We start from the raw sequence: 27,454 nt of genomic DNA, 5'->3' as shown, positions 1-27,454 counted from the left end.
CCACCACCTATCCACCCTTGCACATAAAACAGTGATCATGAAACCCTTGTGATCGCACTCAGTGGGCTTTGTTGTTGAGGGATGTGATGGCTGCAGCAGGGAATCGGCCAAGCGTTCCCTCCTGCACCTCAAAGCCTTGTATGTACCCTTAGGGCACGAGGGATAGAAGTTCATTGTGAAGTCCTGTTTTATTGAAATTACGATGCATATAATGGCCTTTGTTCTTAAGTTCAATGAGGTTGGGTGTGCATGGGAAGACAGAATATGTTAAAAAACAGGTGGAAAGTACAATAAAGTTGGCTGAATTATGCCAAATTAGTTTGAGAATTATAATTATATTATGTCATACTGTCACATTTATACGAAATAAGTGGTGTGCTTTTTATTAGAAAAAAAATTTATTCATGTATGCTGTTTCTTTTGGATGAAAAAAATCCACTTGATGACTATGATGTAATGCCACTTTCGGTCGATGGGTTGCGCTACATTTTCTGCAATAGGTGATCGAACAGCTTCCGGTTGTCGACGTATCATCCCGGAAGGCTTAGCTGCTCTGCTGACACGTAGCAGCCGCAATCAAGTTGGCACCGCTCTCGTCAGAATAGTCAAACGTCACAGGTAACCGTTTGTAATGCTTTCATGTCTCAGTGTTGATTTACTTTGCATGAAAATGGCTAATGGAGCGTTAAAAACCCGGCGCTAGTATCTTGTCCCAAACATGCGTGACACGTCTTCACCGGCGTATACACAGCTGTTGTAGTGATAGCTTTAGCTACTTAGCAGCAGGTTTAACGGTACGTTAGCCGCCCAAAGATGAGCAGTTTTACTCTATTGTGACCAGACAAGTTAAAACCAAGTTTTCGCCTTTTGTTGTGTAATTTGAGAGTGTACGCAATTCATAAAAAAATACCATGGATAACATTCGTTTTGACGGTGTTGTGTGTGGAGTTGAATGCGTTAGCCTCTTTAGCTCTCAGATTGTGTTACAATAATAAGAAGTTCGAGTCGCAGTAACTGGGTGGAGGCTGTTAAACAGCTCTATCGTTGTAAACAAAGACGGTGTGGAAATGTTTGCAAAACACAACGTTAGGGAAAGCTGCTATAACTTGTGATTACAACCCGTGATTCATTAAGTTTCCGCCATCTGTGTCAAGACTTGTATATTATCTACTAATGGAAATGTTTGAAATGTTAGCTGCAATGAAAAGAGCCACAACATACAGTACATGTCATGTTGTGTTTATTTTAGAAATGTATAAAATCTAGTCACTGTGGGATGTGCCAGTATTTACAGAAGTTGCAATATTTAGTAGCCAGCATTTGCCATCCATGTTATGGTTATTTTGTGATTATGAGGTGATGTATCACTGAAAAGCACTGATAGGTGGAAGAAAGAGCTGACTTACTATCAGCAAACTCTGAATTATAATATATTACAGTCAGGCAAGAAAGGGATTGAAGTTAGTTAGTCTTGAATCACAAGACTAACTAACTTCACATTAAACCAAGCAACACAAGCTGAAGCTCGAACAGAACATTTTTAACAGCTGACTAAGCAGAATTCTTTAACTTAACAGCATTTAAGATTTGTCATCTTATAGGGATTGATGTTAAATTTAAGTAAAATGAACACTGCATGCTGTAATTTACATAAACATAGGTACTTATCCTAGCTGATCTGGTGTTTTCCTGTTCCTGCCAGGCGGAGAGATGTCGGGGTTTGACAACTTCAATACAGACTTTTACCAGTCAAGCTACAGTGTAGATGACCAAAACCAGGCCAGCCATGGCTACAGCAACACTGAAAACCCCTACAACAAGTAAGTGGAAAAAGGTCCCTCCCCTAACATCGTAGATACTCAGTTATGTTTTAGCTGCCTTAACTCTTTGAAGTGTTAAAGTCAGTTATATTTGAATTCATTTAAGTTTAAACAAGAATAGGGCTTCAAAATGTTAACACTGCTTCACTGAAAAGTCTTGGTCATTGAGCATTGTGTGTCTTTTCCAGGCCGTACGGTCAGTATGACTACTCCCAGCCCATGGGTTATGCTGCCCCAGGCGTGATGCAGCCTCAGCAGCCATACACAGGACAGATCTTTCAGCCCACACAGACCTACACGCCATCTCCATCACAGTCAATGTATGGTAGCAGCTTTGACGATGAACCACCGCTGCTAGAAGGTAAGCTGCACAACTGAAGCCCATGACTTGATTTCTATATGCAGTAACTCTCCGGCGCTCACAGTGGCAGTTTTTCTGACTTTACAGTATTGTTGCAGTCTGGTCTGGTATAAAGATGTGAAATTAAAGTTGCATCTGTTGTAAAACAAAATGTGTCGTAAAAAATATTTAATTGAATAGGAAGGGCAGATTTATAACTGAAAGGCTAAGTGCTAAAGTGACTGCATAATTGACCTGATTGTCAGTGTTTACCCTCCAATTACACCCATGTGGAAGTGTATTAATGGCATAAATGTTGTGCATGTATGAATCAACAGCATACAAATTTAAAAATGAAATTACATGACACATTGCAGTTGTGGCAACATGCAGCTGCTCTCATCAGCCAGAACACTAAAGCTGGTATTAATGTTGTGGCTCATCCGCAAATATTTGCTCACTCTGGCCCATCGATAATGTGATGTGAAACGTACCTTATTTGAAAGTTCAATAACAGTTATTCCCCATGTATTTATTTCTTCAATCACAAATAAATGTGTCTGTAACAACGGTAAAACCAAGCACCAGTTTTTATCCTAGTGTCTGTGCTTGATTATGCTGTTCAACATATGTAATGTGTATTCTTCCTTCTTTTTTTAGAACTAGGAATCAACTTTGACCACATCTGGCAGAAGACTCTGACAGTGCTCCATCCACTGAAAGTAGCAGATGGCAGCATCATGAATGAGACAGACCTGGCCGGCCCCATGGTCTTCTGTTTGGCCTTTGGAGCAACACTCCTTCTGGTAAAAAATCATTTAGAGAACAGTGTTGATAATTCTTGTGGTGTGTTCACACTAGTTTTCTCTCTCTCTATTCACACTTACACACATTTACCTGCTGATGCTTCATGATGTAGACATTTTGAGGGATTTGTTTTTTTTACCAGGTTACATGTCTGACAAATTACTATTTCTGTTCACATCATATTTGTTGAACATCTTAAGTGTATGAATCGGACCAGCTAGAAAATTTTATTATGCGAAGCAGGCAATTAGTTGTGAATGCACCCTTAAAAACAAATTGATTCTTCCACTGTTACGCACACAATATACCACCCTGCATTATCCTGTGCAGTGGTCATGTCGATGTGTCCAAATCCATATATATCTGACAGTTTCTTTCCATTTCCAGTCAGGTAAAATCCAGTTTGGATATGTGTACGGCATCAGTGCAATCGGCTGCCTCGGCATGTACTGTCTACTCAACCTGATGAGTATGACTGGCGTCTCCTTTGGCTGTGTGGCCAGCGTGCTGGGTTACTGCCTCCTCCCCATGATCCTCCTCTCCAGCTTTGGAGTCCTCCTCTCTTTACAGTGAGTAGGAAAACATTTGCGGATGTCAATATATAACCTCTAATTCAAGCACAATAAAGACGGCTCTCTGAATGTTTATGTAGTGCAGCGTAAGCCTGCGTCCACACTGTATCCCTGTGTAGCGCGCGACAGCTGCGTCGCTCATCTGCTGCATTACACTGCACTGTTTTTCACACACAGAGCGTGTCTGTTGTGCATCTGCTGCATGGCCTCTTGCTATATTTGACATATGGTTTGTTCTGAAAACCATAAATATTTTTTTAGTTCTCTAAATAGTCCTCTGTACTCAACTTAATACCAGTATTTCACAATGTACATATATATTAAATATTTTACAAACTTCAAGTGAGAACTGAAATGCTGGAGTACTTTTATATTCAAATGGATAAAGGACCTGCTATGTTTGACCTTAGCGACAGATATAGACGTAGAAAATGACGGGTCATTTTCACTGTCTATTTTTTGTTATGAGGCGGGCTCAGCTTGCAGAAAAAATAGGTGGGTGGGACTTCTATTCCCAAAAAAGAGACGCATGTCTCACGCCTAAATGAAAAGTCAGGCGTTTTTTGACGCAGACTGCACCCAGCCTAACAGCATTCCCACGGGTCCTTGAAATCCCTGAACGTTTGTGAGTTAGATCAATTGAAAATCGCCCTGCATTGCTTGATCTACGTAGACTTGGCCTACACAGAACACACGTCAAGTCCTTACTAGCGACGTGGTGGACACTGTACACCGTCTCTCTCCGCCGTTGACGTGGGATTCCATGCAGAACAATGAGCGAGTAACATTGAGCAAGAGAGAGCAAATTAAAGTGATGTCTGCGAAATGCAAATTTCAAGATCTCTGGCTCACCAAAGACAAAATACAAAGGCTGGCTTGCCCACGATCCCAAGGACAATCACTTATCCAGATGCAGAGCGTGCTGCAAATCAATAAAAGTGGACGCCACGGGAGAAGCAGCTTTTACAAGTTGCCGTGTCGGCACAGTTTGAGGGATTTGGTCCTGGAAAGTCCTTGAAAACTTGAATTTAATGTCGACCAAGGTGCTTACTTTTTATTGTTATTAACGGTTTATCTCATTTAATGCTGCTTATCTGCAGGTAACCTTTGAAATGATTGAACTAATTTCCTGCTTCTTTCTCTGTCCTCTCTAGGGGCATGATAGGAATTATACTAACGGCAGCGATCATTGGCTGGTGCAGCTTCTCAGCCTCAAAGATCTTCATCTCGGCATTGGCCATGGATGGGCAGCAGCTGCTGGTGGCCTATCCCTGCGCTCTTCTATATGGGGTCTTTGCACTCATCTCTGTCTTCTAAAAAGAAAAAACACGACGGTTTAAAAATAACTGCCCTCCATTACAGAAAAATAGGAGCTGTCATCTTAAATGGCGGCAAGTTTTTTTTCTCTTTTAAGCCTCCACCTTTCACAATGGTCCAACTTAACCATCTGAAGGCTGGAGTGTGTCGTCTCACCTGTGCTTACTTTTCCAACTTGTTCCTCTCATGCATCATAAAGGAGAGGGCTGTCAATAAACCTGGTGAGAAAAAAACAACAACTTTCCTTTGGACTACATTGGGCCTTAAACAGCCTCTTACTGAAGGAGAAGGAATAGAGCTTCCCACATTGGAAACAGATTTATTTAATTTCAGCACAGATCTGACAAGCTGACAACACCCCCCGCCCCCACCCAGCAATTTGATGCCAGTGGAAACGCCGTGTGTAACAATTGTTGCAAAAGCTTTTGTGAACCATTTCTGGCCGGCATCCATAGATTCTACAACTGCAAGACTTAAGGGAAGGACCCACTTCCGTCAAGCACAAGACGACAGCAGCTTGCTCTTGCAACTTATTCCTCCAGGACTGAGGAGCCACGACTCCCACCGCGTGCTCACCACAGCAGTGACCTGATCTTTTGATCAGCTCTGCTTTAACCTCCCATGTACTGGTTTTTTGTTTCGATGCCTTTCAGGAAGATGGAAATACAGATTGCACACAAAACTTGCTCCAATTCTCCAAACCCATACACAAATTTGATAAGATTGAATGAAGAGTTTGAGAGACACTCTTACATTTATTGTATGCTTTTGATGTGTCGTCTGTCGCTCATGTCTCCTCGTGTACATTAAAGTTGTCTTTGAAGGTTACCCCCACCTTGTGACATTGAAAGCTACATTGTTTGTTCAGCAGATAAATTGTAAGCGGTGGCATAACCTTTCAAACTGGGAGTTTATTTGACCCCCGTGCACCTGCAGTGTTTTTTATGTGCAGGAGGAAGTTGCTGTGTGATGTGTAGTGACCGCTTCAATAACCCGTGGAGATTCTATCACCGTTGTTGTTGTTGTTGTTTGTGGTTTAGATCATTTGCAAGTAGGTTTGCACCACCAGCACTACACAGCTTTATTCTTAAAATATCCTCAGGATGGCTCGCTCAAATGCTTTTGGCTGAATAATTAGCTTCATCAACAGTGATAGGTTATTTATTTTACTATTGTTCATATATCAAGGCAACGCTATTTAAAGTCAGAGTAGAACATGCAAAACATTTATGGATTCTGAAATGAGTAAGTCGTTTTTAATTTGTCATAATGAGGACAATACAGATGAGGGAATAATTACACTGACGCAGAACACGGGCTAAATATTTTATGATCTCCCCCCGAAACTGTGTAACTGTCTTAATGTCAGCAGGGTTTAAACTGTTTAAGTGTTGCCTTTTAACCATAATATTACACCAAGATCATCAAAATGTAATCAGTGATATAAAATCTGTTGTGTTTGGCAGAATCGAAAAGCACTGACTGACACAGCTTGCGAAATACTAAACCGAATAATGAGGAGAAAGAATGTTTATTTTAAGGTAAGAACAGAATCCTCTATTTTTCCTTCTTCCTTCTTGCTATTTTTTCTTTCTTTTTATTTTGCACGAGCATACACAAATCACACACACGGGAGGTCTCCCTACATGGATGATAACCCAGTTAGGACGGATGAATAATTCAAAAAACAGGATTGAGTGCGTTTTTTTCCAATTCCATCAGACTCGACATCAAGGAGATGCTTTGCATTTTAAGCAAACCTGGGAGAGTTTGTCTCTCAAAGGCCACACTGTGGTTCATACAGTCTGTGCTCATCCCCCTGCTGTATCTAAAGTTTGTATTTCAATTAAAAAAACAACCTATATTTTAGTGTCTTGTCTTTTATAGAAGTGCACCGTGTTGCACAGGGATATATATTTGGTTTCTCTTTGCAAATCTGCGTCCAGTGCTTTATGTTTTGTCCTGGAGCTCTGCGTCTTGTCACGTGCAGATGTCGGGAACAGTTGATATTGTGGGAGTAGATGGAAGCCGGTTATTGACATTCATTCACCCTTTTTTATGTGCATGCATGAGCGCGTGGGGTTTCAATATGTTGCGTCTGCAGAGTCTCAGAGACAGCTCATACTCTATATTCCCTCTTGAATCGACAGGAGAAGGAATTATTTCCGGAATGCCACGAGGGATTCCCACCAGTGTGAGACAAACATTTCAAGGATGATTAGAAAAACAGGATAATGTTCCTAACTTCCTGTTTTTAATAGTGTTATTAAAACTTCACTGAAAAGTTTCACCCACAATTCACAGTTGCAGAAACTGTACTCGTACTCTATTATTATTTGATGAGGTTCAGTGAGACGAAAAGCTCGCGTTTACAGCCGCTGCATCTACAGGATTTTGTGTAATCTGTGTTTCGGGATCAGATTTCATGCAGCATAGTTTACAGTTATTCATCTTCAAAGGATCATGAGATGCAGATAAACTGTGGATATAGTCACTTCACAACAGTGGTCTGTCCTTGCGTTAATAAAGCCAAAAATAATTTATTATAGTGCAAAATTAACTATTTTTTCATTCTAATATATGATGCACTAACGAGGCCTTACACGTGTGAACAGAATGTAATATTATTTATGGTTCCAGGATAGTGCTGTGTGTGTTTTTGTAAGCCAGGCTTTCACACCTGCACAGCCTCTTTCCCTACAGTGTGTTCACATGGAGTTATTTGTAATCAACGTGGCTGAGTTTAATGGATTTGACAGCGCACACACACACACACACACATCCTTCCATTTATAACTATGAGATATGAGTCAGCGAGCGAGGCCACACGTGAAAATAGGAGATGTAGAGTGGACACTTGGAGCTCGAAAAAGAAACAAACTCGTTTCTTTTCACGTGTGTGATTCATCCATTCGTTCACTTATTTATTTATTTATTTATTTATTTGTTGGGCGGCTTCTTAAATGCCTCAAACAGCACTTGTCAAAAACAGGAAGACACCAAACTCCTGCTACTTCCTGTTGTTTTTCTTCACCTGAAAACATCTGCACCCGTGTGCCTCTAGATGACAGTATTGAGTAAGCCTATTTATCATGCTGTGTTTCTCACCCTGCTGCTGTTTCCAACCTAAATGATTGTTTTTGTTTGCGTACACATTTTGCCTGCTGGTTAGAAATCGCTGACTAGTCGAGCTGAAACGATCGATTACTAAAGTAGTCAGGTAATCGATTCATCGGTTTGAAAGCTTTTTTCTTTATTAAAACAAGATTTCTGATTCGTTCTACCTTCTTAAACCTAAATATGTATGCTTTCTTTGATCCAGATAACAAAGAAATCATTAAAAACGGAATCATTTCCAGGTTTGACAAACGCTGATCAACATGTTTTACCATTTTCTGATATTTTATGGACCGAGCGTTTACTCGATTCATCGTGAAAATGATCTGTTGCGATTCCTGCTGTTTTTCTGCATTTTACATTCCTGTAATATACCCATCTGTCTGTCCTGTCTGTCCTGTCTGTCCACGTGTGAGTAGCATCTAATGATGACATTTTCTCCTGCTCTGGTGCTCCGAGAGACAGACTCAGACACTTTGGGTTGTTCGGATTTTCTCCTATTAGTCATGAGGGATGAGGAGATATTGTGACTGTCGTTGACTCTGTCTGTGGTGGGAAGCCATTGTCCTTTCCAACCTCCAAAATGTTCTGCTTTAACGTGTGAATCATCCCTCGTTTGATTCTCTCTACTTTCCATTTTTCAAAGACATCATTTCATTGACTCATGTATGACGCAAAATACTGTCTCGCCCCACTCTCGGTGCACTTTCCTCCCTTTGGACGTTGGAGAATAGACATTTTAACCTTCCACCTTCCAGATGCTGATGTTTATCCACACTTAAATGTCTTTTTAATGCCTTTGTCTTGTGTTTTTTTTTACTTGACATTACTGCATTCATTTCTCAAGTATAAATGAAGGCTGTGTGACTTTTGTGGGAGCAAATGTCACCTGTGATGTGTCTCGTTTTGTACAATCTGAGCAGTTGTTTCTGTTTTTTAAGGGTGGACCAGCCGCAGGTTGTTGCAGGACCGGGTAACAGATGTGGCCTGTGTTTTGGGAGGCGAGGCGCTCCGAAACATCCCAAAGGCAACAAGGCCGATTAGGGCGTCGACTTTCACCGACGAGTGACAGGTGGAAATGTGACGATTGCTATTCAGCGAAGCAGTGGCGCCTCTTTAATGCATCTGCAAGGCCAACAGCACATGAATATTCACCGGGCAACTGTTAGCACAGCACTGAGTGTGATTTGCTCCTGCATTTCATTAGGGTTAATTGTCCCCTCTTGTGGCTCCGCAGACTCTTCTAACAGTTGATTCAGAACTCGATGAACTAACGCAAACACTGCAAGGGAGAAGCAGAGTCCAGCTGAGGGGAAATGAGTGGCGTGTGTGTGTGTACTTTGTGTATTTGTTACCTCCTGAGGACTTTTTCTGTAATAAACACCGGCCTTGTCAGGACAAGTCGTCCTCATGGAGGAACTGGTTTAAGTCTAGGGCTGAGATTTGAAGATTTGGATAGTGTGTATATTCATGGACTGCTTTTATGAATGCATGCAGTGCTGAGTGAGCATTAAAGTTGAAGTATGTATATCCTGTACATGTATATACAGCAACTTTCCCTCCACTATCTCTCCTTTTGCTGTCCAGAGGCAGACAACCACCCACCCAGAACCTGGTTTTGGCTGTTTAAACAGAAGTCGTTTTCTCTCCGGTGTCAACAGTTGATTATTCGTCGCCCGTGTGCGAGGACAAGGCCGTGACACAAATTCACACCTAAATAAAGAGGCACGTATGACAGCTATAGATTAAGTCATCAATACTTCAAAAGGTTGTCAGACCACAAACTGAACAGTGCCCACAGGCCTTTTTTTCACAGCAGATGGTTCAGCATGTCCTAGCAGGGGAAACTATTTCATTAATGGTTGAGTTCAGTTGTTCCAAGGCAGGAGCAGGTTGACCTGCATGTGTACAACGTCTTTAAGTGAGACATGTGAAATGTGAAGAATTCACTTTTTAAAAGGAGGCTCTATTTGACTCCCTCTGCTGCTGGGAAACATGGGGGGGGTGGACGCTCTATGATTGTGTTTGTGTTGTGTTGATGCCACTCATATTTTAACTTCAGGAAAAGTCACTGTGAAATAGTGAAGAGCTGCAGTAACGGCCTTTGCACAGCTGTCAAGTCGTGTGAGGTATTCAAATATGACAGTGAACTGTAACATTGCATTGTTTCCAGTCTGTAGTTGGAGGAGCTCACCGTGAACTCGAAGGTGTTCAGCATCTGCCTCGACCGGTTGGGGTGAAAGGGGAAGTTAGAGAGAATGAGTTGTCGTTGTAAATGTAAGTTGTGTATGTCATTGTATTAATACTTCAGTGCCTTGGAACGTATACTTTTGATCTTTTACTCATAATTAACTGTTTTTTTTTAGGAAATAGAGACCATAATCAATTTTTATTAAGACTCACATACTTTAAGCCACATAATCAAGTTAGTATCCTACAAACAAAAACATACTGATACTGTATTCGCAAATCATAATGATAAGAATAATATTATTACCACTTAACCATTAATTAAATTGAAAATGAATTAAAATAATTACAAATGTGACAGGACATAATTACGCTTCAGTCCACCACTTAATATTGACTAGCTGTCTCGAAACAAAACTTTACAAATAAATGTATAACCTGATAAAACATGCACACATTTGATGTAACAACATGCATTAATACAAAAGAATAATTTCTGTGTCCGTCCTTAATCTCTCTGTCCATTGTTTTTAGGGTGTTTAAATGTGCGTCTTTAAGATCTTTTCATGCGTTATTCTTGTTTTTTTATTCATTCACCTCTATTTATTGTTGCGTTATGTGTGGTTGTTAGATCAAAGAATCACAGGTTAACTGTGGGGTTTTATAACTGAGGAATTATAAATATTATTAGAAGAAGAAATCCCTTATGTTGAGTTCTTACCTGTCTAACACCTTCTATTTATGGGCTGTAATTATTTTTGTTCTTCCAGGTCATTTTCAAGTCTCTCGTGTTTATACTTGCAGTGAGTGCAAAGGTCAAAGCCCAAATGTCAGCTCTTCTGTGTGTACATGACGCTCTCAAGATCATCTCTCTGTTAATATTTGGAATAAGAACTAGCTGCAATATCTCTTCTGTCCACTAGGACAATTAGTGGCACTCATTTTTCTATCCGAGGGCAAATTGTACATATTCTTCATAACAAATGTGTTCATCCTGGAGTAGGCATGGGTACATTCTCCCCGGCTGCATCCTAATGCCAGATTAAAATGCCCTGCGTGTAATTGATGCTAAATGACACCTCTTATTACTCTCCCAGATAAACAAGCTTCTCATTAGCGCAACAATTAGGGCCGCGTAATGAAACCTTGTCATAAATCAGAAAAATGAAGGCACAGGTTCAGTTAAAATGTAGTTCTTACAGGGACATCGCCGCACAAAGGGCGTATGAGGGAATAGAATGTGGCTCTTTTATTCTGAAAAGGAGGTTTGTTTGCGTCGATGAAACATACGCAACAGGGGGTTGGATAGTTTGAGTCACTGTGGAGAATCCGGTCAGAAGTTTGGCTCTTCTTCGATAACCAAGCCTGGCTGAGACGTGTGTCTCTCTCTTTCTTCTTCTAATAATAATAATAATAATAATGATCATTTCCAGGAGGCTGGACATGAAGAGTTGTAATGCTGCCCTCCACAGTTGAAAGATCTTCTGTACCAGTGTAGACATGGGAGACAAGAGAATGGAAATGGCCAACCCAGGTCTCCTTCTCCTTCTTCTTCTTCTTCTAGTTCTGTACCACAGCTCATCAATGCAGTCCAGCTCCCTGATGATTGGTGGGCAGTTGATATCCTTCTTCTTCTTCTAGTGCACTTGAGAGGTGCAATGCTGCCTCCCACATCGGAGTTCCTCCATCTTCTCACCTCCTCAGCCTCATCCCTCCTAAGCCCCTCCTCAAAATCCACTCAATATTGAGAATCATCACCACCTTCTCCTTTCTCATCCTTTTCTTCTTCTTTCTTTCTTCTTCTTCTATAAAATGAGTAGTGCTGCCCTCCACAGTTCAAAGGTCTTTATCACAGTTCTTCTCATCCTCTCATCTCCTCATCCTCATTGGCTTAAGCTTAAGAAGCTGCGTAAGAGATCATAGCTCACACCGGTGACCTTGTAAGTCATCTGCAAAGTTTGAAGCCTTGAATGAATAGAGAGATCATTATTATTATTATTATTACTATTTTTTATTATTATTGTTATTATTTCCATTTCATTTCTTTTCATGGTTTTCATAGATGTAGGAAGCAGGACATAATATGAAGGTAAAGGAATGAGTGAGGGAGGATGGTCGGAGTACGACACTGAACACAGATAAAGTACAAAAAACAACTGTGTGTATTAAGTATTAAGGCTCAGAGCTGATTCTTTATAGTACAGTATGTGATCCATTGTTGACATAAAACACTTATTGATGCATCTTGAACTCGTTTTTTTTAATGACACAAAGCAGAAAATCCTCACATTTGAGAAGTGGGAAATGACCTCTCACTGATAAACATCAAACACAGCATCGAGTGTGTTAACGCGCCATCTTTGAACGTTTGTTTTGTGTATACCGCTCACTTTAAGTTTAACTGTGCTATCTTTGAAGATGGTGCCAGTCACTACAAACTCTTTGGGTGTGAGTTTAAATCAAAACAAAACAAAACAAAAACAAAAACCTCTCTGTCTTAGTTCTTGCCAACTCACTTTGTCCTTTACCGCTGTGTTTGTTTGTTTTTTTTGTTGCTTTGTGAAGTCGTGGGAGAGCAGAAACAATTGCCTCTGGCTGAATAGAACCACTCAGATCATTTTGGTCAAAAACACTCGTGATATTTCATTATTTTGTTGTGTTTCGTTGCTAACCCCATCAAAATCAGCCTCCGCCAGCTTTTAAAAATAATAAAAGAATAATATCACTTCCACCTGGTCCAAACTGGGGAAGAAGAAAATGTTATAATGCAAGCATGACGGCTGGTAGATGTACTTTCATTATTTGAATTCATAAGCACTGCTTAAACATCGTGAAGGTTAAAACCCGTGTGTAGCACGTGCGCCGACAGCTGTGTGTGTGTGTTTGTGTGCTCCTTTGTGTGAACACGACCCTACACTAAGCCGGTACCCTCGGTGCTCAGCATACCGAACACTTAGCACATGATAGGTCGACCCCGAAAGGTCACAACGCGGCGGCCTGTATCCATGGTGACTGCTTTGCCAGTAAAAAAGAAAAGAAAAAAGAAAAAAGAAAAAATAGCGAGCTGTGATCGGGGGCTGCAGACTAAATCAAATCACCACACACACATCAACGATGTTTAAACTGAACACGGCTTAAATCCTTCTTCATTTTTAGTCTCAGACCATGTTTGCTTCGTTGTTTTAGACTTTGGTGAATGAAAAGATGTGTTAGCTGTTCACCAGTGCACCTTTAATAGTTGAAGTTCGTCTGTGTGACAATCCTATTGACTACAATAATTAGAATGTAATTTAAACTGTACAGGTGACATAAAGATTGATTTTCTTTTTGTCATTGCAGATAATTTGCAGCTAATTTGCAGCTAATTTGCAACACTCTGAAGACAAGACCACGCTCTCTTCACTGGACCTGGATCACAATCACTTGCTCCAGAGAAGTCTGTCTCTCGTCTTCTACTCCAAGGTAAAACACAGTCGGTGAAGGTGGTGCTGGTGTTTAAGCGAAACAGATGTTTTGAAGTGAGCCAGCGAGAATTGCTCTGCATTGAATTGACCACGTAACCGCTTATGCGATAGTTTTTGTTTTTATTATTTTCATTTCTTGAGGTGGTTTGTTTTGAAGAAGAGATGCAGTGGCTGTGAAAGCACTATAATCCTTTCACAATTAAAGTGAGGATTTGTTACCTGATCCACTTTCACTCATTTTCGCTCTCGCACAAAAGAACAAGAGACGGAGGGTGAGTCTCTCTCTCTCTCTCACCCTCTCTCCCTCCCCTCCTCTGTCCCTGTCTGTGAGCGAGTGAGTCACTCTGGTTAATAAAACCTCTGTGTGTCACATATTTACTGCGAAAAACAACAGCTAAAGACAAAATAACCACAAAAAAAACACTAAATAAATAATATTGAGCTGCCTCATGATATGATTCTGTAACCAATGCAGTGTATACACTACCAGTCATATATAGGAAGAGAGTTTAGGTTTGTGTGGATTCTGAACCTGGATGAACAAATGATTGAACCCTTATGTATGACACATAAACAAAGGTAAAAACCTAGTCTTTATAGCGTCGTACTGTAAAAGCTCAAACTGTTCTATAAGGAATGGAAACAACTTCTTCGTTCCATGATATAAAAATGTTGGACTCAGTTGGGTAATAAAACACCCGGGGCTGATACGAGGATGGGCTGATGAAGTACCAGTAATGCCAGAGTAATAACCTTTCGTGATACTAACGGCACTGCCTCGTTCCAGATTAACCCACATTTGAGAGGTAAACTCGTGCTCGAGACATTTTGTTTTCTGCTCGGTTTTGATCCCTGATCGAAAGCACACCAGGCTGGTCATGTCGCAGGAGAGCGTGGCACGTATTGAAGCAGATCCAGCTGGTTTTCCTAACCCAGGATGAGTGTTGGTCCACCACAGGGACAAAAAAGCAGTCCGTGCAGTGGAAATATCTGCTGTTGCTGTTGTCTTTTTTGGACCAGGAAGACGACGTTAAAAAAAGAAACCACATTTGATCCATTTTGACCATTGCACCATGGTCAGCCGGCAGATAGCAGCAGGGGTAAACGGTGGCATTTTAACCCTCACATAACAAGGATCAGACAATGAAATGCACTAAATGCTCTCTCGAGATGGAAGGAAAGCAACTGCTGTATCATAGAATGTTATCCAAAATATCCATATACGTAGAGGATATATAAACTTTTACAGGTGCAAGAGCAACACACACACACACACATCACTTACATCCTCACATGAGAAATTCAAATTCAAGTTTTCTGTGCAGGAGCAGAATGAAAAGGACAATCTGTCCCGCTCTTGACTTTAATATAACCCCTGAAAAGCAGATGTTATTTGCTATTTTGTGGAAACACACAAATGACTTGTGTTCTTACCGGGAATGTCAGCAGGATCAACATGTTTCTCATTTCTGACTCTCGCCGCCATCGTGTTGATGTTTCTGGCTGGGTTCATGAAACCGATTGTGTCTTCTTGCTCCTTCTTTTTCCCATTGAAGGAAATGTCTCCCTCTTTGTTTTTCCTTTGGCTGAGTACAATAGGTTACAATACCAGTGCAGTAGTTTGCTCAAGGGAACGTAAAACAGCTTCTTCACTTCAGTTAACCCCACAATGAACCCTGAGTCTACACTATAAGAGCAGGATGACAGGATCAGGGTTCACACAAATCATGTTTTTTCACAATATTGCAGCTTGTAAATGCCACCTTCATTTCTAGAACACGTATAGCATGTAACGGTGTTGCAGTGTTAAACTGCAAAGTCTCATTTGTGTGAAAATACCACGGACAGTGACTGAATCTTTATAATTCTTTCATTTGTCTATATATCTTCAACAAATGACTTGGAGGTAAAACATCTACAGCCAGACATTTTTGCCTCCAAATCATCAAATGCACTTTAATAGACTTTATGGAAAAGTTGCTTTCTTTGAAAGGTGATTTAATATTGCACTTTGTTGATTTTTATGTTATTATTCAGGTTATATGACTGCATTGGTTATATCCCCACCTAACCTATATGTACTGCTGCCTGTCTTGCAAAAAACTATTTTTTATCTCAATAAGGTTTATTCCTGGTCAAATAAAGTTAAAATTTAAAGAAATAAAAATAAAAAATCACTGCATATGCAGAGAGAACAGTTTGTGCTCTGCGCTAATTTAGCTACGGCTGGGATTCAGTTTGCATGTAATAAGCACAACGTTCTCTAAGATGATTATCCTTGTGAGTAAACCCCAAAAAATTAATATGCAACGTGTTTTATCATCAGGTCTGTATTATTATTATTATTATTATTACTATTATTATTATTATTATTATTGTTGTACCTGGAATTAAAATGAAGGCTAATCAGGCTGCAGACGGCAAACCCATCAGCCCTGCAGCCACTCTGTTGACAGCTAATGGGTGTTTTGTGCGGCTAATCTTCTAAAAACCCCTCGTATGTCGCCCAAAGATCATATTCCCTATTGAACTATTGAATCCGAAAGGTCACCGTGGTCAGAGAATTGAAGCGTCTATGCAAAGCAGATTCTGATACTAAATATAGAACTCTTTTATCCTTGCTCCCCATTTGGTCGGTCGAGCGTTTACACGTTACAGAAGTTTTTTTGCAAAAATTATGCAGTTTTTTTACAATTTTGGAACTGAACGTTTTGCACATAAAATGTTAGCAAGTCGTCGGATTTGTGAACGAGATGTAGCGTAGCATCGAAAAACCAAAGAAATAAGATTGCCTGACCTCTTTTCATGACTCACCACACCCATCTGGTCCTCTCACAGCTCTGCAAAAACGTTATTTACGACTGCAAGTGTGTTATGTACTTAATTCTGGATGGAAATATAGCAAATGCCCTCCAGGCGTTGTCATTCAGACCTCCTGTATGACACTGACAGGGATGCAGCTGTGTTTCACTACACTGCATTAGACTAAATCACTCTTATATACAACCTTCTGCATATACACACGATTACGCCCGAGCAAGAACATGCTGTATATGTCGTCCGTGTATAAATCCATCCTTGCAGTGTCATTTTAATTCCTTCCCGCATTAGATGTTTCCTGTTTCATTGTCTGAGTCAGCCTTCCCTCGGTCTCAAAGAAGAAATACCAGAGGGTGTGAACTGCCTGTTCACCTTTAAACAGAACTCCTTCCTTCCTTTCTCTGGTTCCTATTCAAAAGAAACTCTTCCTTCCTCCGTGTCCTTTCTCCTCGACGTCTAACACCGTGACTCAGTTGTGTTACAACTCCAGTTGAAGGACAGACCAAGCGCTCGAACACAAATATAGAAAAAGGAAAGAAAATACACAATGTACTATGCTAGTATCATTTGCTTTACGTAGACTTTAATGTCTTTTTCTTTCTTGGGTTTGTATGGTGTATGTCATTTAACATTTTACAGGACAAAGCACTTAAGGTGGACCGGACCAGTCAAATAATAGCATAATAACCTATAGACAACAGACACTCCAAATGTTTCCTTTTGTTCTACATTTAATAAAGTATCTTTTAACAAAACGTGACATTTCTGGAGAAAAATAAGTGCAATTTCAACAATATAAGTTTTCCATTTACACGTGTGTAGGTATCTGCATCTGATAAATATAGGATTTCACATTATGATCAGATTGTGTGATGTGATGTGAAATTTTCTCAAATTCGTCCTGCAGGCCGGATTGGACCCTCTGGTGGGCTGGTCCTGGCCCGCGGGCCATATGTTTGACACGCCTGACTTAGGGGAATGCATATGTGAAAAACAATATACCTTGGTGCTATTTAAATGACTGATTAATTCTCATTAAAGAGCTGAAGTGCCACTTAACCATGAATCACTGGTCATCGAACAGAAGCCAGACTTTAACCATAGTAACACAGATATGTGATGTTATGTGGAGACACTGGTGTACGGTTGTTACAGGAGTTTAAGGCATGAACCATGAAGGAAAGCATCGTGTGTCATATTTTCACTTGGAAACGCCGGTCCTCGTTTAAACCACAGAGCAACATTTTCCTGCGCGGCTGACTCTCCGTTAGTTTCTTTTGGACTTGCTGGAGAGCTGTGACCACATCTTCAGTGGAGTCGGAGTCATGAGGAGAAGAAAACACTTCATGATTTGTGATAAATGTGACTGACTTGTTACAGCTTGGTTATCGTTCAAATACCACGTGGCACAAATTCTTTGGCTCGGGGACGATCATGGTTGGCTTGAAGTATGCGAGGACAACTGGTCGGACCAGGGAGATTTTCTGGCCGGCTGTGAAGTTACAGGCGTTGACTGCTCAACCTCCGTCTGCTCCTGCTGTCGTGAACTTTTATAGACTCCTAAAACACCACAATAATTTACTTTTCCCCGTCATCTCACTACGCTGAGTCAGACGTGAGAATCCTGTGGACACATTTTAGTGTCATGAGCACCACGAATAAAATACCTTTTAAACTCGGCGTTTGCGTGGCAACAGAGTTTCACTGTAGGAGACTATTATCTCAAAATCTCATCTGATAAATCCAAAATAGCTGCTTATCCATCGACCGCTGACTTTAGGGAGAATCCTCTACAGGCAGACTGCCGACACCTGTGAGTGTGTGTGTGTGTGTTGTCTTGTATGGGTTATAAGGACCAACAAATGTATAAACCATAGGGAGTGAGGATATTTTGGCTGGTCCTCACATTTGAGGGTTAAGACTAAGTTTTAGGGTTAGGGTTATGCATTTAGTTGTAGTGTAAGGGGCTAATGCATTATGTATATGAGTGTCCTGGTATTCCTCATGTTGTGGGGACCTAAATCTGTTTACACAGTCACATTATGAGGACTTGTCTTCTTTATGGGGACAAAAAAAAGTCCTTCCTTGAAGACGTGTTTTAAAGTTAGGCTGAGGTTCGAGTAAGGTTAAGGTTAGGGTCAGGGTCAGGGTCAGGATTAGGCCAGCAGTAATTATGATTAAAGTTAGGATAAATCACCAGGAAATCATTGTTAGTCAATGTAATCCTTCCTCTGAAGTGATCGAAACCAGTGTGTTTGTGTGTGTGTGTGTGCACCTGGTATTCCTCATGTTGTGGGGACCTAAATCTGTTTACACAGTCACATTATGAGGACTTGTCTTCTTTATGGGGACAAAAAAAAAGTCCCAATAATGTAGATTACTACATTTTAAAGTGAAGACGTGGTTTAAAGTGAGGCTGAGGGTTAGGATTAGGCCAGTAGTAATTATAGACATGGTGTAAGTCAATGTAATGTCCTCTGAAGTCATGCAAACCAGTGTGTGTGTGTGTGTGTGTGAGCACAGTGTGCACCTCTCCTTGGGTCGAGTCATTCATTCCAATCTAAAAATCAAGAAAATATTTGAAACCCAGACGTCGGCCTCCATCCAAATGTGTTTTTGTCTTTCACTGAGTTTCCACACGTCGTCCTCTCACGAGTGTAACCCCCTGCACCACACACACACACACACACACAGTCACAGCCCTATAACATAATTATCCCATGAATCCATGTGTCACATATTTGCACACAGAGCACCACACGTCCAGTGTTTTTTTTATTATTATTGTTATTATTATTATTTTTAATAATTGATTTATAAATAGGATCACCCTAGCGTTGGTGTTCCCTGTGATGTTTTGAGAACAGTGAAGTTTTCTCAGGCCCTGGGGAGCTCCTGGTCCTCACCAGGCACACTGGCTCTTAATAAGACAGCCACATTCACAGGACACACGTCTGTGCACCGCCTAATTGAATGACTTGCACGATGGGTCATGCCTGCCCCTCCCCTTTTTTCCCCTTTCTCTGCCCCTTCTCTGTCTTTCTTGTTCTGTATGTGTCTGCCCGTTTTGTGTTCCCATGTCTTTCCTTCCTTCCTTCCTTCCTTCCTTCCCACTCTTCTTTTCCCTTTCACCTATGACATTTTGGTCCACACTGAAAAAAAAAAACAATTTCTAATGACTCCGAAAGTGGTCAAATGATTAATTTGGCCTACAAAGTCTTTATTAATTCTATTCATATCGTCATTTTACCACTAATTTTTGGGTCGTGTGATTCTTCATTTTCCGTTTTTATCATATATTTTGAGTTGCGTTGTCGACTGTTGTAGTGAAAGTAAACTCTGGCCCTTTTATTGTAATTGTTTTTAATTTGCTTGTATGTTATTCACCAGAATACGTTTCTTTTACTGATTGTTTGTTGTCAGTTATTGGTGATTCATTGTTATTGTGATCGTCTCTTGGCCTTGCATCTCTATAGCCATTGATTCTATTCACCATTAGTGTGAGGCGGCGACTTGACAAACAAAGGCGGACAATTAATCTGACATTATTGATTGAAACATTTTGATAGAAGCAGACGTAAAAACAAATGTTCACTCAATTTATCTTTATTGCCGTTAACAACAGTTAATCAATAGGTTTAGAAACATGCCTGATCGGGAATGTACAGTACAAGGAACATGGTGCACTCACAGGTCAGCTGCAAAAATGAGAATTCATAGGTTGATTATTTGCCACAACAACAAAAAAATAAATGTCATAGCTCCAAAGCAAATAGGCCGCTGACAGTTTATGTTTGAATCTGGGAATGAAAATGTCATAATTATGCCTTTGTTCACACATGAAACCCAATCATCACAAGATGTTCTCTTAGCAACACTGAAACTTGTGTAACTTTCTATGTACTGTATGTAGTTCCTCTATGAGTTCCCTGTTGCACATATACACATAGAGCACCACATGTCCAGTGTCTTTTGTTTTGTTGTTTTTTTTATCACTTATTGGTAAATAATTTCACCCATTGTTACCTCACAATAAAAAACCCTCACAGTGTTCCCTGTGATGTTTTGAGAACAGTGCGGTTTTTTCGGGCCCTGGGGAGCTCCAGCCTCTCTCCAACCACACTTGCCCTTAATGAATCATCCACATTCACAGGACACACTCTGCTCCTCCTAATCAAATGACTTGCATGGAGAGCCAAACCTGCATCTCTCACCCCACCCCCTTTTTTCCGCCTTTCTTCTTGTGGATGTTGGTTTGCGTCTGCCCGCGTCCAAGTTTCTTTTCTTGAAGATGGAACAGAATGGGCGTGTGCCACTGCTCTTCTATGCCTGGTCCTTATTCTGGTCCACGACAGAATATCATCAGGAAAATGTAATGACCTTTACAAATGACCTTTTCTAGAGCAGAGGTCACTCATTATTTCCTGTGCAGTTTTGTGGTTTTCATTTTACAACAGATGAAAGCTTTTTTTATTTTTTTTTTATTTAGTCTTGCAGGAGTGTGTGGGAGGAGTCTATTTTTGCAATGTTGAGTCATCTTTTTTTTCCCTCTCCTCGGTACGTTGGAAAACAGGTGTGCAAAGGGTAACACAATTCTCCTGCAAATGCACATGTGGCCAAATAATATTTCCTCAAGTTATCTCAGTGCTGTTTAACTAAATACATTTTAGAATTTTAGAATTTGGAAGTTTTTATTCTGTGACCACTTTGTAAGGACTTAAGTGAGGGGCATAAGGCTTCCTTTTCCTTTAATTGTTGACTGTGATGCTTAAGTGGTCTAACAGCATGCAAAGACTTGCTTTGTCCTTTTAGCTTCTCCCTTTATGGGTTTGCTACAATGGATCAAACTGCCTCCATCTCAGCCTGTCCCTTGTGTCCTCCTCTGTATCATGTCCGCAGGTCCCCCGCTTTTCCTCCTGCACAGCAGTTCCATCCTCAAAATCCTTTGTCCAATATCATCACTGTCCCTCTGACTAAACCATCTGAACCTTAGTTATTATGGATGGCACTTCTATTATTGTGATAAACTGCGCTTGGTCAAACACAAGCTGCAGGATATTAGTTTTTTTTTGTTAAGTCCTTTAATGTCAGACAATGGGAGCCACGTACGTACTAAATAGTGCTTAATTAACACCGAGTGTATCGCAGGCGACTCGTTTATGCAAGCGCACTTTGCATTACCGTAAAAAAGTGGTAATATTACGGTAATTTTTACATTTTAAATAGTTAATACACTATTTTAACATTGCAGTAAATTGTAAACAACTGCCAGATACTGAAAGTCATTCTGCAAAAAATGGGCAAAAGCACGTAACTCACAGAATATTTTCTGGCCCTTTTAAGATTAAATCAAGCAACAGTGTCCAGACGGACATTTTGAGGCTTAGGCGTTAAAGGGTTAAGAATAAAACCACGTAATAAAATACACAGGGAAAGCGAAAACATATACAGTATGAAAAGAAAGTAGTGCAAAGCTTCAAAGACAGTTGTTTTTTGATACAGTGTTGCCGATTGAATACAAAATCAACAACAGGATGGCTTCTTCAATAGCGTGCTTTTATTTTGTCACATTTTGAATTCATTTCCTGTTCCGAGTGGAGCTGACCTGAGGGGAGGGCCTGCACCGGAAATGACCCCACAGACAGAATCATCTGCTTGTGGGAGCTGAAGTCTGTCCAGTACTTGTGTGTATATCTTTGTAAAAGACTAGGATTCAGGCTCAGGCTTCAAGTTTCCAGACTTCTACAGTCTCACGATTCTATCCTCTGACTTCTCTCTGCTCAAAATGCACAACAAGCTGAGTTTCAACTCTTGTCGCGTGCGGGAAAATTGCTTGCCTGAGGCACAAGTAATGATCGGAAATTGCTGAAGGCAGTTTTATTTTGCAGTATTTATTTAGTTTGCATAAACGTCTTTTTTTTTCTACCGTGCACTGCCTGCAATTTAAGTTTGGCCTCTTATTTTTCCCCCGTTCAGCAATTCCCCGCCGAAGGGATTCATATTTGCTGCAGGTGAGTTGACAGCTATCCTCCGAGCTAAAACCCGGAATGAATGACATATTACAAACATCAAAGAAACTTTGAATCTTGACCATGTATAACAGACAGTTGGCAGTTTTAGTGTTTCATATTTTTTTTATTGCCGTGTTTTATTGGTTTTATATTCAGTTTTTATTGTTTTTTTTTTTTTTAATATTGCTTTTAGTTTACATTGTTTCACATCCCGTCTGTTTCATGTATTTATGCGATGCACAGCACATTGGTCAACTCTGTTGTTTTTAAATGTGCTACAGATATACATTTGGATTGGATTGGATTGATACAACACTGAGCTGTTGATGCTGGAGGTGTCGTAATGATCGTTGATGACTCCGCACCAAGAAACTCCTGGGTCTTGGAAAACCATTCCGGATGCTAAAGGACTTGTTCGCAGAGTGTTGGTCAAAGCGAAATCAAACACTCTGGAAAGACTTGTTGACTTTACGAGATTAGTTTGGATTCAGTTTAACTGATTAATGCAGGATTATTATCCGATACAGTTAAATGATTGTACTGATGGCCTTAAGCAGTTGCATTTAAAAGAGAGGACCTTTGATGATATTTAATAAAGGGCTCAGTGGATCTTTGATGTCTTTGATATCAAGATAAATGGATGGGGTAGGTGTGATAGTTTGGGGTGAAAAGGTTGTGATGTCACTGTGAAAAGCTGTGAACCGGTCATCTACAGTCTACAGAACATTCAAAGAAGAAGTGAAGTATTTCTGATCTGAGAGAGGCTTGGATTTAATCATCTTTGGATGGGACTGCAACCTGGATGTATAGCAAGTAGAAATAAGTGGAAATAAATGTGCAAAACCTATATTATATTCAAAAGTTATGCACATACTGTTTTGCCTTAAAATACCTTGTGTGTTTACCGTTCATTTTGGGTCCAGGGCCCATCCACAACTACAGCAAACAAGATGCAACTTAACTGCGATCCATTTCCTTCGGTTTCCTTCCATAAAACATATTGGGATTACGTGTTTTCATGTGAGGAAATCGATTTCCTCTCGCTAATTTTAACTCTTGAAAACTTCATGCCACGAATGGTTTCGTGGTCGAGGAGGCGGTAGACGCAGCTTTACATTACGACCTGTACGGTCTTTCCTGGCCCACCATGCCGGGAGTAAAGCAGGTGGGCGACACACGGAGACACGTTTTGACAGATTCCCCAGCAGGGTGAGTTTCAGTCTGAGAAAGGGGGCGTTCACCAGCAAGTGTCAAACTCCCAGCTCTGTCAAGCTGCCAGACGAGGACAAACGCTGACCGGAAGCCGTGCTCGTTTCCTTTAAAAAATAAAATACCTAAACTAACATGAAATTAATTATGAGGTTTGTAGAGAGTGCTTACGCAATACTCGGGATTATTTTAATACCCATACAATACGCTTTGATTGTATGTCTGTGAGCATGTAAGACAAGACAATAAATACACAGCTGTGACAACAGGACTTTTATTGTTAAAGGGCGTGGCAAGAAGTGCTGCCTCTCGTTTTTAATGAGCTTGACGCCATTTCCCTAACTGTCCGCCCTGCCCTGGTTAGAGTTTGCAGTTGAGTGCGCCAGAACACCACGGCTGAATTACATAACTTTAAAGCACTCACTGCACTCACTTATGCCCTAAATCTGTCGCGTCTTCAACGGATTCTCTCGTTTCCTCCCGAGAGCATGAGCAAACAAGTGACCGATCGATCTCCTCCGCCTCCTCCTTTCCGCCCGTCCCCTCCTCTCCCGGCGACGTGTGTTAAAAGTTACCGACAGATCGTCGAGGCGGCGCTCAAGATGGATCACAAACTCCAGTGAGGTCAGCGACGTTTTTTGTTTTTTTTGTGTGTGTGTGTTGACTCTAGTTTGAAATAGTAGATGCTGGGTTTTTTCCTGCCTCGCGGCGTGGACGGCGACGGCGAACGCATCTGACATTTCTGCAGAAAACATCGCAGTGAGGAGTGGACAGCTTGACTGGGTGGACATTGCGCTCCCCTCCACCACCTCCCCACCCCCCGTTATTTTATTTTTTTTCTCCCTCACTCAACTCGGACTTATTGGAAATGACCTGACGATTGGAGCGCTCTCCTTATTCCACTACAGGTACGACCCACTTTCAGATGTTAGCACTTGTCTCATAATTGGCATAGATCTGTGCTGGAATACTGTCAGAGACTGGGGAGACAGAAATAGACGAGTAAAAGAGCTGGTTGTTATGTCGAGGTAGGCCAACGATGAGCGTCCGTCCCCGCCGCTGCTGCCTCTGGCTGCTGCGTCGTTACAGGCGCACTGACGTTCCCGCTCCGTGTGGTTCACTGACCGTGACAGCGGCGAGGAGACGTTTTCTTTCGCTGTGCAAGAATGAGAAAATGTTGCACAAACTTCAGTTTATCAGCGCCTCGGGGCTGTAGGCGTGTGAGCAGCGCAGTTTCCTCTCAGCGCCAACAGGTTGCACTAATGCCGTTCATGGTGTGGTGCGTGAGAACTAACAGCCCCCCCCCCCTTTAATTTTTCAACTTGAACCTATATTGGAGGTTATCTGTTATCTCCTCTTTCAATGCATTTGCAGAAAGATTGTGCTCCATATGAGATAAAACTGTAGTCGTGCTTGGCACCACAGAGACGTCTGTGACTGCGCTGTGGCTCGAGAGGAAGTGGTGAAACATACAGTCAGTATGTGACCAAAACAAAAGTATTTCTATTTTTTTTTCTTTCTAGTGTTACAAAACATAGCAAAGCAACACACACAGGATGTACCCCCTCTTGTCGTGGTGTGTACTTAGTGGCACTGACTTTGAAAGTTCACTTTTTGCCTCTAAAGATGTGGAATTGCCAAATAATCAGTAATAAAAGTCCAATACCATTAAATATCATTCTTGTTGTATTTTATGGGCAGTAAATAAAAAAGAGTTCGTCACAAGAGGCGTGAACATAGTTGACCTGGTTGTCAGCACGTTCATTTAATGCTGAAATCCCTACTTTGCATTTCATTTCAATGTATTTCATTTGTTTTGTATTTAGTCCCCTTAATGGCGGCGTTGAGTTGACTTTCTCTTGCAACTGGTGTCAAACTGTGGCTGCTAGACATGCCCAGAGGCCCACATTAGCTCAAGCTCTTGTATGTTGTTGCACACACGCTTATATTCATTAGCACTGTCATGTAACACAAGTTACTCCGGGGAACTCCTCTCTCTGCTCGACCCTTCACATCTGGACACATAGTCGGTCAACTTTGTGACTGTTAAACACTGATTTTTTTGCCATATTGTCTGCAGATGGGCGAGAGAGAAGGAGATTGCCTCTCTGATTTGTTTTCTTGTAATTTCGTGGAAAATGAACATACATAAGACGGCGGTGTAGTTTAAAGACATTCAAGACGTCTATTCTTGTTGAAGGTCTATATTTCAAAAAGCATTTATGCCATTCTCATAGTGTTGTCCTTTCCATGATATCTCTTTTAAAAAGCTAACCAAGTCTCATCTCTCCCACTGTGTGTGTGTGTGTGTCCTCCATTCACTCTCACTCAGGACAAAGAAATGGATCAGGGCGGATTCAAGCGCAGTGCTAACCAAGACGACAGCCTGACCTTTGGGGAGACAGGAGTCGGACAAGGCGGCGACACAGGTGACGCAGCTGCTTCTCTGCTCACGTCCACAATGCACCTGCCTGGCCCCGGGTCCATGCCCCAGCTCAAAGTGGCCCCAAACGGACGGACTGGAACCAAAGAGCAGGGCGATTTTGCAGGCCTCTTTGATTCCCCTCATGGTCAGTATGAGGGGTCAGACAAGGAGGCCAAAATCATGAGAATGCAGAAGCCGCAACAACCACAGGATATCGGTATGTTCAACATGGAGGGCAATTTGCCATTTTCTGATCTCGATCAATCAGCCACCACGGTCATCAGCACCTCAGACAACTCAGTCCTGGGGAACCTACCTCTGCCAAATCTTTTCCCACAGCGCATCAAGCAGGAGGGAAATTTTTCTCTGGAAACTGATTTGGGAACTTACAGCGGACATACAGCTGGTGGACCATGTGATTTGGATGGCAACAGCATTCGCCTCATTGAGGAAACTGTGATCTTTCAAAACCTGGACCTTCCTAATTCATTGCCAGAAATCAGTGATTTAGAGTTGATGTCAGAAGTGGCAAATTTGGATACCATTCTGCATGACACCGGTGGTGGTGGTGGTCCTGACGGCAGCTTGCTAAAGGAAGCAAAGACTCTGGTGGGTAACGGTGGGAGCTCCACCAGTTCGAATGGCACAGACCAGCAGCAACACATACACCATTATCAACAGCAGCAGCATTGCCATCTACTGCAACCACAGCAACATCCGGTTCACCCTCCACTTCAGCCGTCTACGCTTCTCTCTACCGTTACAGTCAAGGTAGAGAAAGAGCAGGACAACTCCTTCATCCACATCCGTACCCCTGGTGTGATCAAGCAGGAGAAGCAAGACAACAGTGCTTTCTGCCAGTCACAGTGTCTCCAGAGCAGCATGAGCTCTATCCATGGAGGAGGCCCGATGTCCTCACCCATGGGAGTCAGTGCAGGACCCGGCTACCACTTCAAGGCCAACCCGGCCTCCACGGTGGGCCTTCAAGACCAGAAGCCTTTTGGCATGTACTCAAATGTGCCTCAATCTGTGGAGGAGAGTTGGGCTCGAGGGAACAGGTATGGGGAACCGTCAGGGGTACAGAGAGGCAATGACGGGCTCCCCTCCCCTGCTCTCATGGCATCTTTTCCTGTCAGCTTCTCCAGGTAGGACCCTTAAAACTACTCTATCCTGCTGTTTACTTTTGTCATGGTGGCAAATTGGGTGTTTTGGTGCTTTATTTTGTGCTTTGTTTGACGTTGTACTTGTGTGCAAAAGGTGTTTTCTGTCTCTGTCAGATGTTTGGACTAGAGCGCCAGATGTTCTGTGACTCAGTTTGTTTACTCTGCCATGGTGGCAGGAAACGGTTGTGAAAAAATCAAC

At 41.5% G+C, this 27,454-nt stretch overlaps 2 protein-coding genes across 4 annotated transcripts in view; both read left to right on the top strand.

The window, feature by feature from the left end:
- Nucleotides 1–531: 531 nt before the first annotated feature.
- On the top strand, nucleotides 532–6,720 carry yipf5 (Yip1 domain family, member 5). The gene is made up of 6 exons (XM_044043029.1): nucleotides 532–618; nucleotides 1,703–1,820; nucleotides 2,009–2,181; nucleotides 2,821–2,966; nucleotides 3,355–3,536; nucleotides 4,694–6,720. Exons 2-6 carry the CDS (start codon nucleotides 1,711–1,713, stop codon nucleotides 4,854–4,856), a joined length of 774 nt encoding a protein of 257 aa, XP_043898964.1. The 5' UTR covers nucleotides 532–618; nucleotides 1,703–1,710; the 3' UTR covers nucleotides 4,857–6,720.
- Nucleotides 6,721–24,171: 17,451 nt separating this feature from the next.
- The window catches only part of LOC122779367 (glucocorticoid receptor-like), a 56,573-nt gene continuing 53,290 nt past the window's right edge, over nucleotides 24,172–27,454 (top strand). For 2 of the 3 annotated variants that reach the window (XM_044041620.1, XM_044041619.1), the window contains exons 1-2: nucleotides 24,471–24,575; nucleotides 26,000–27,237. In XM_044041620.1, coding sequence (XP_043897555.1) covers nucleotides 26,009–27,237 — 1,229 coding nt within the window. In that variant the 5' untranslated portion in view covers nucleotides 24,471–24,575; nucleotides 26,000–26,008. Of the gene's footprint in view, nucleotides 24,292–24,470; nucleotides 24,576–25,999; nucleotides 27,238–27,454 lie in introns of those variants that run through there. The other variant, XM_044041621.1, reaches the window with a different exon arrangement.

This window comes from Solea senegalensis, linkage group LG13, assembly GCF_019176455.1.
Source record: "Solea senegalensis isolate Sse05_10M linkage group LG13, IFAPA_SoseM_1, whole genome shotgun sequence".
NCBI lineage: Eukaryota > Metazoa > Chordata > Actinopteri > Pleuronectiformes > Soleidae > Solea > Solea senegalensis.
Note: the sequence above shows the minus strand (reverse complement) of the source record. Positions and strands in the feature narration are given on the sequence as shown.

Bases quoted from the DNA above. Each gene is read 5' to 3' on its own strand.
- yipf5 (XM_044043029.1), top strand. From the start codon at position 1,711: ATGTCGGGGTTTGACAACTTCAATACAGACTTTTACCAGTCAAGCTAC. The intron at 2,967-3,354 runs GTAAAAAATCAT...TTCCATTTCCAG, and splicing joins TTGGAGCAACACTCCTTCTG to TCAGGTAAAATCCAGTTTGG. The intron at 3,537-4,693 runs GTGAGTAGGAAA...TGTCCTCTCTAG, and splicing joins GGAGTCCTCCTCTCTTTACA to GGGCATGATAGGAATTATAC.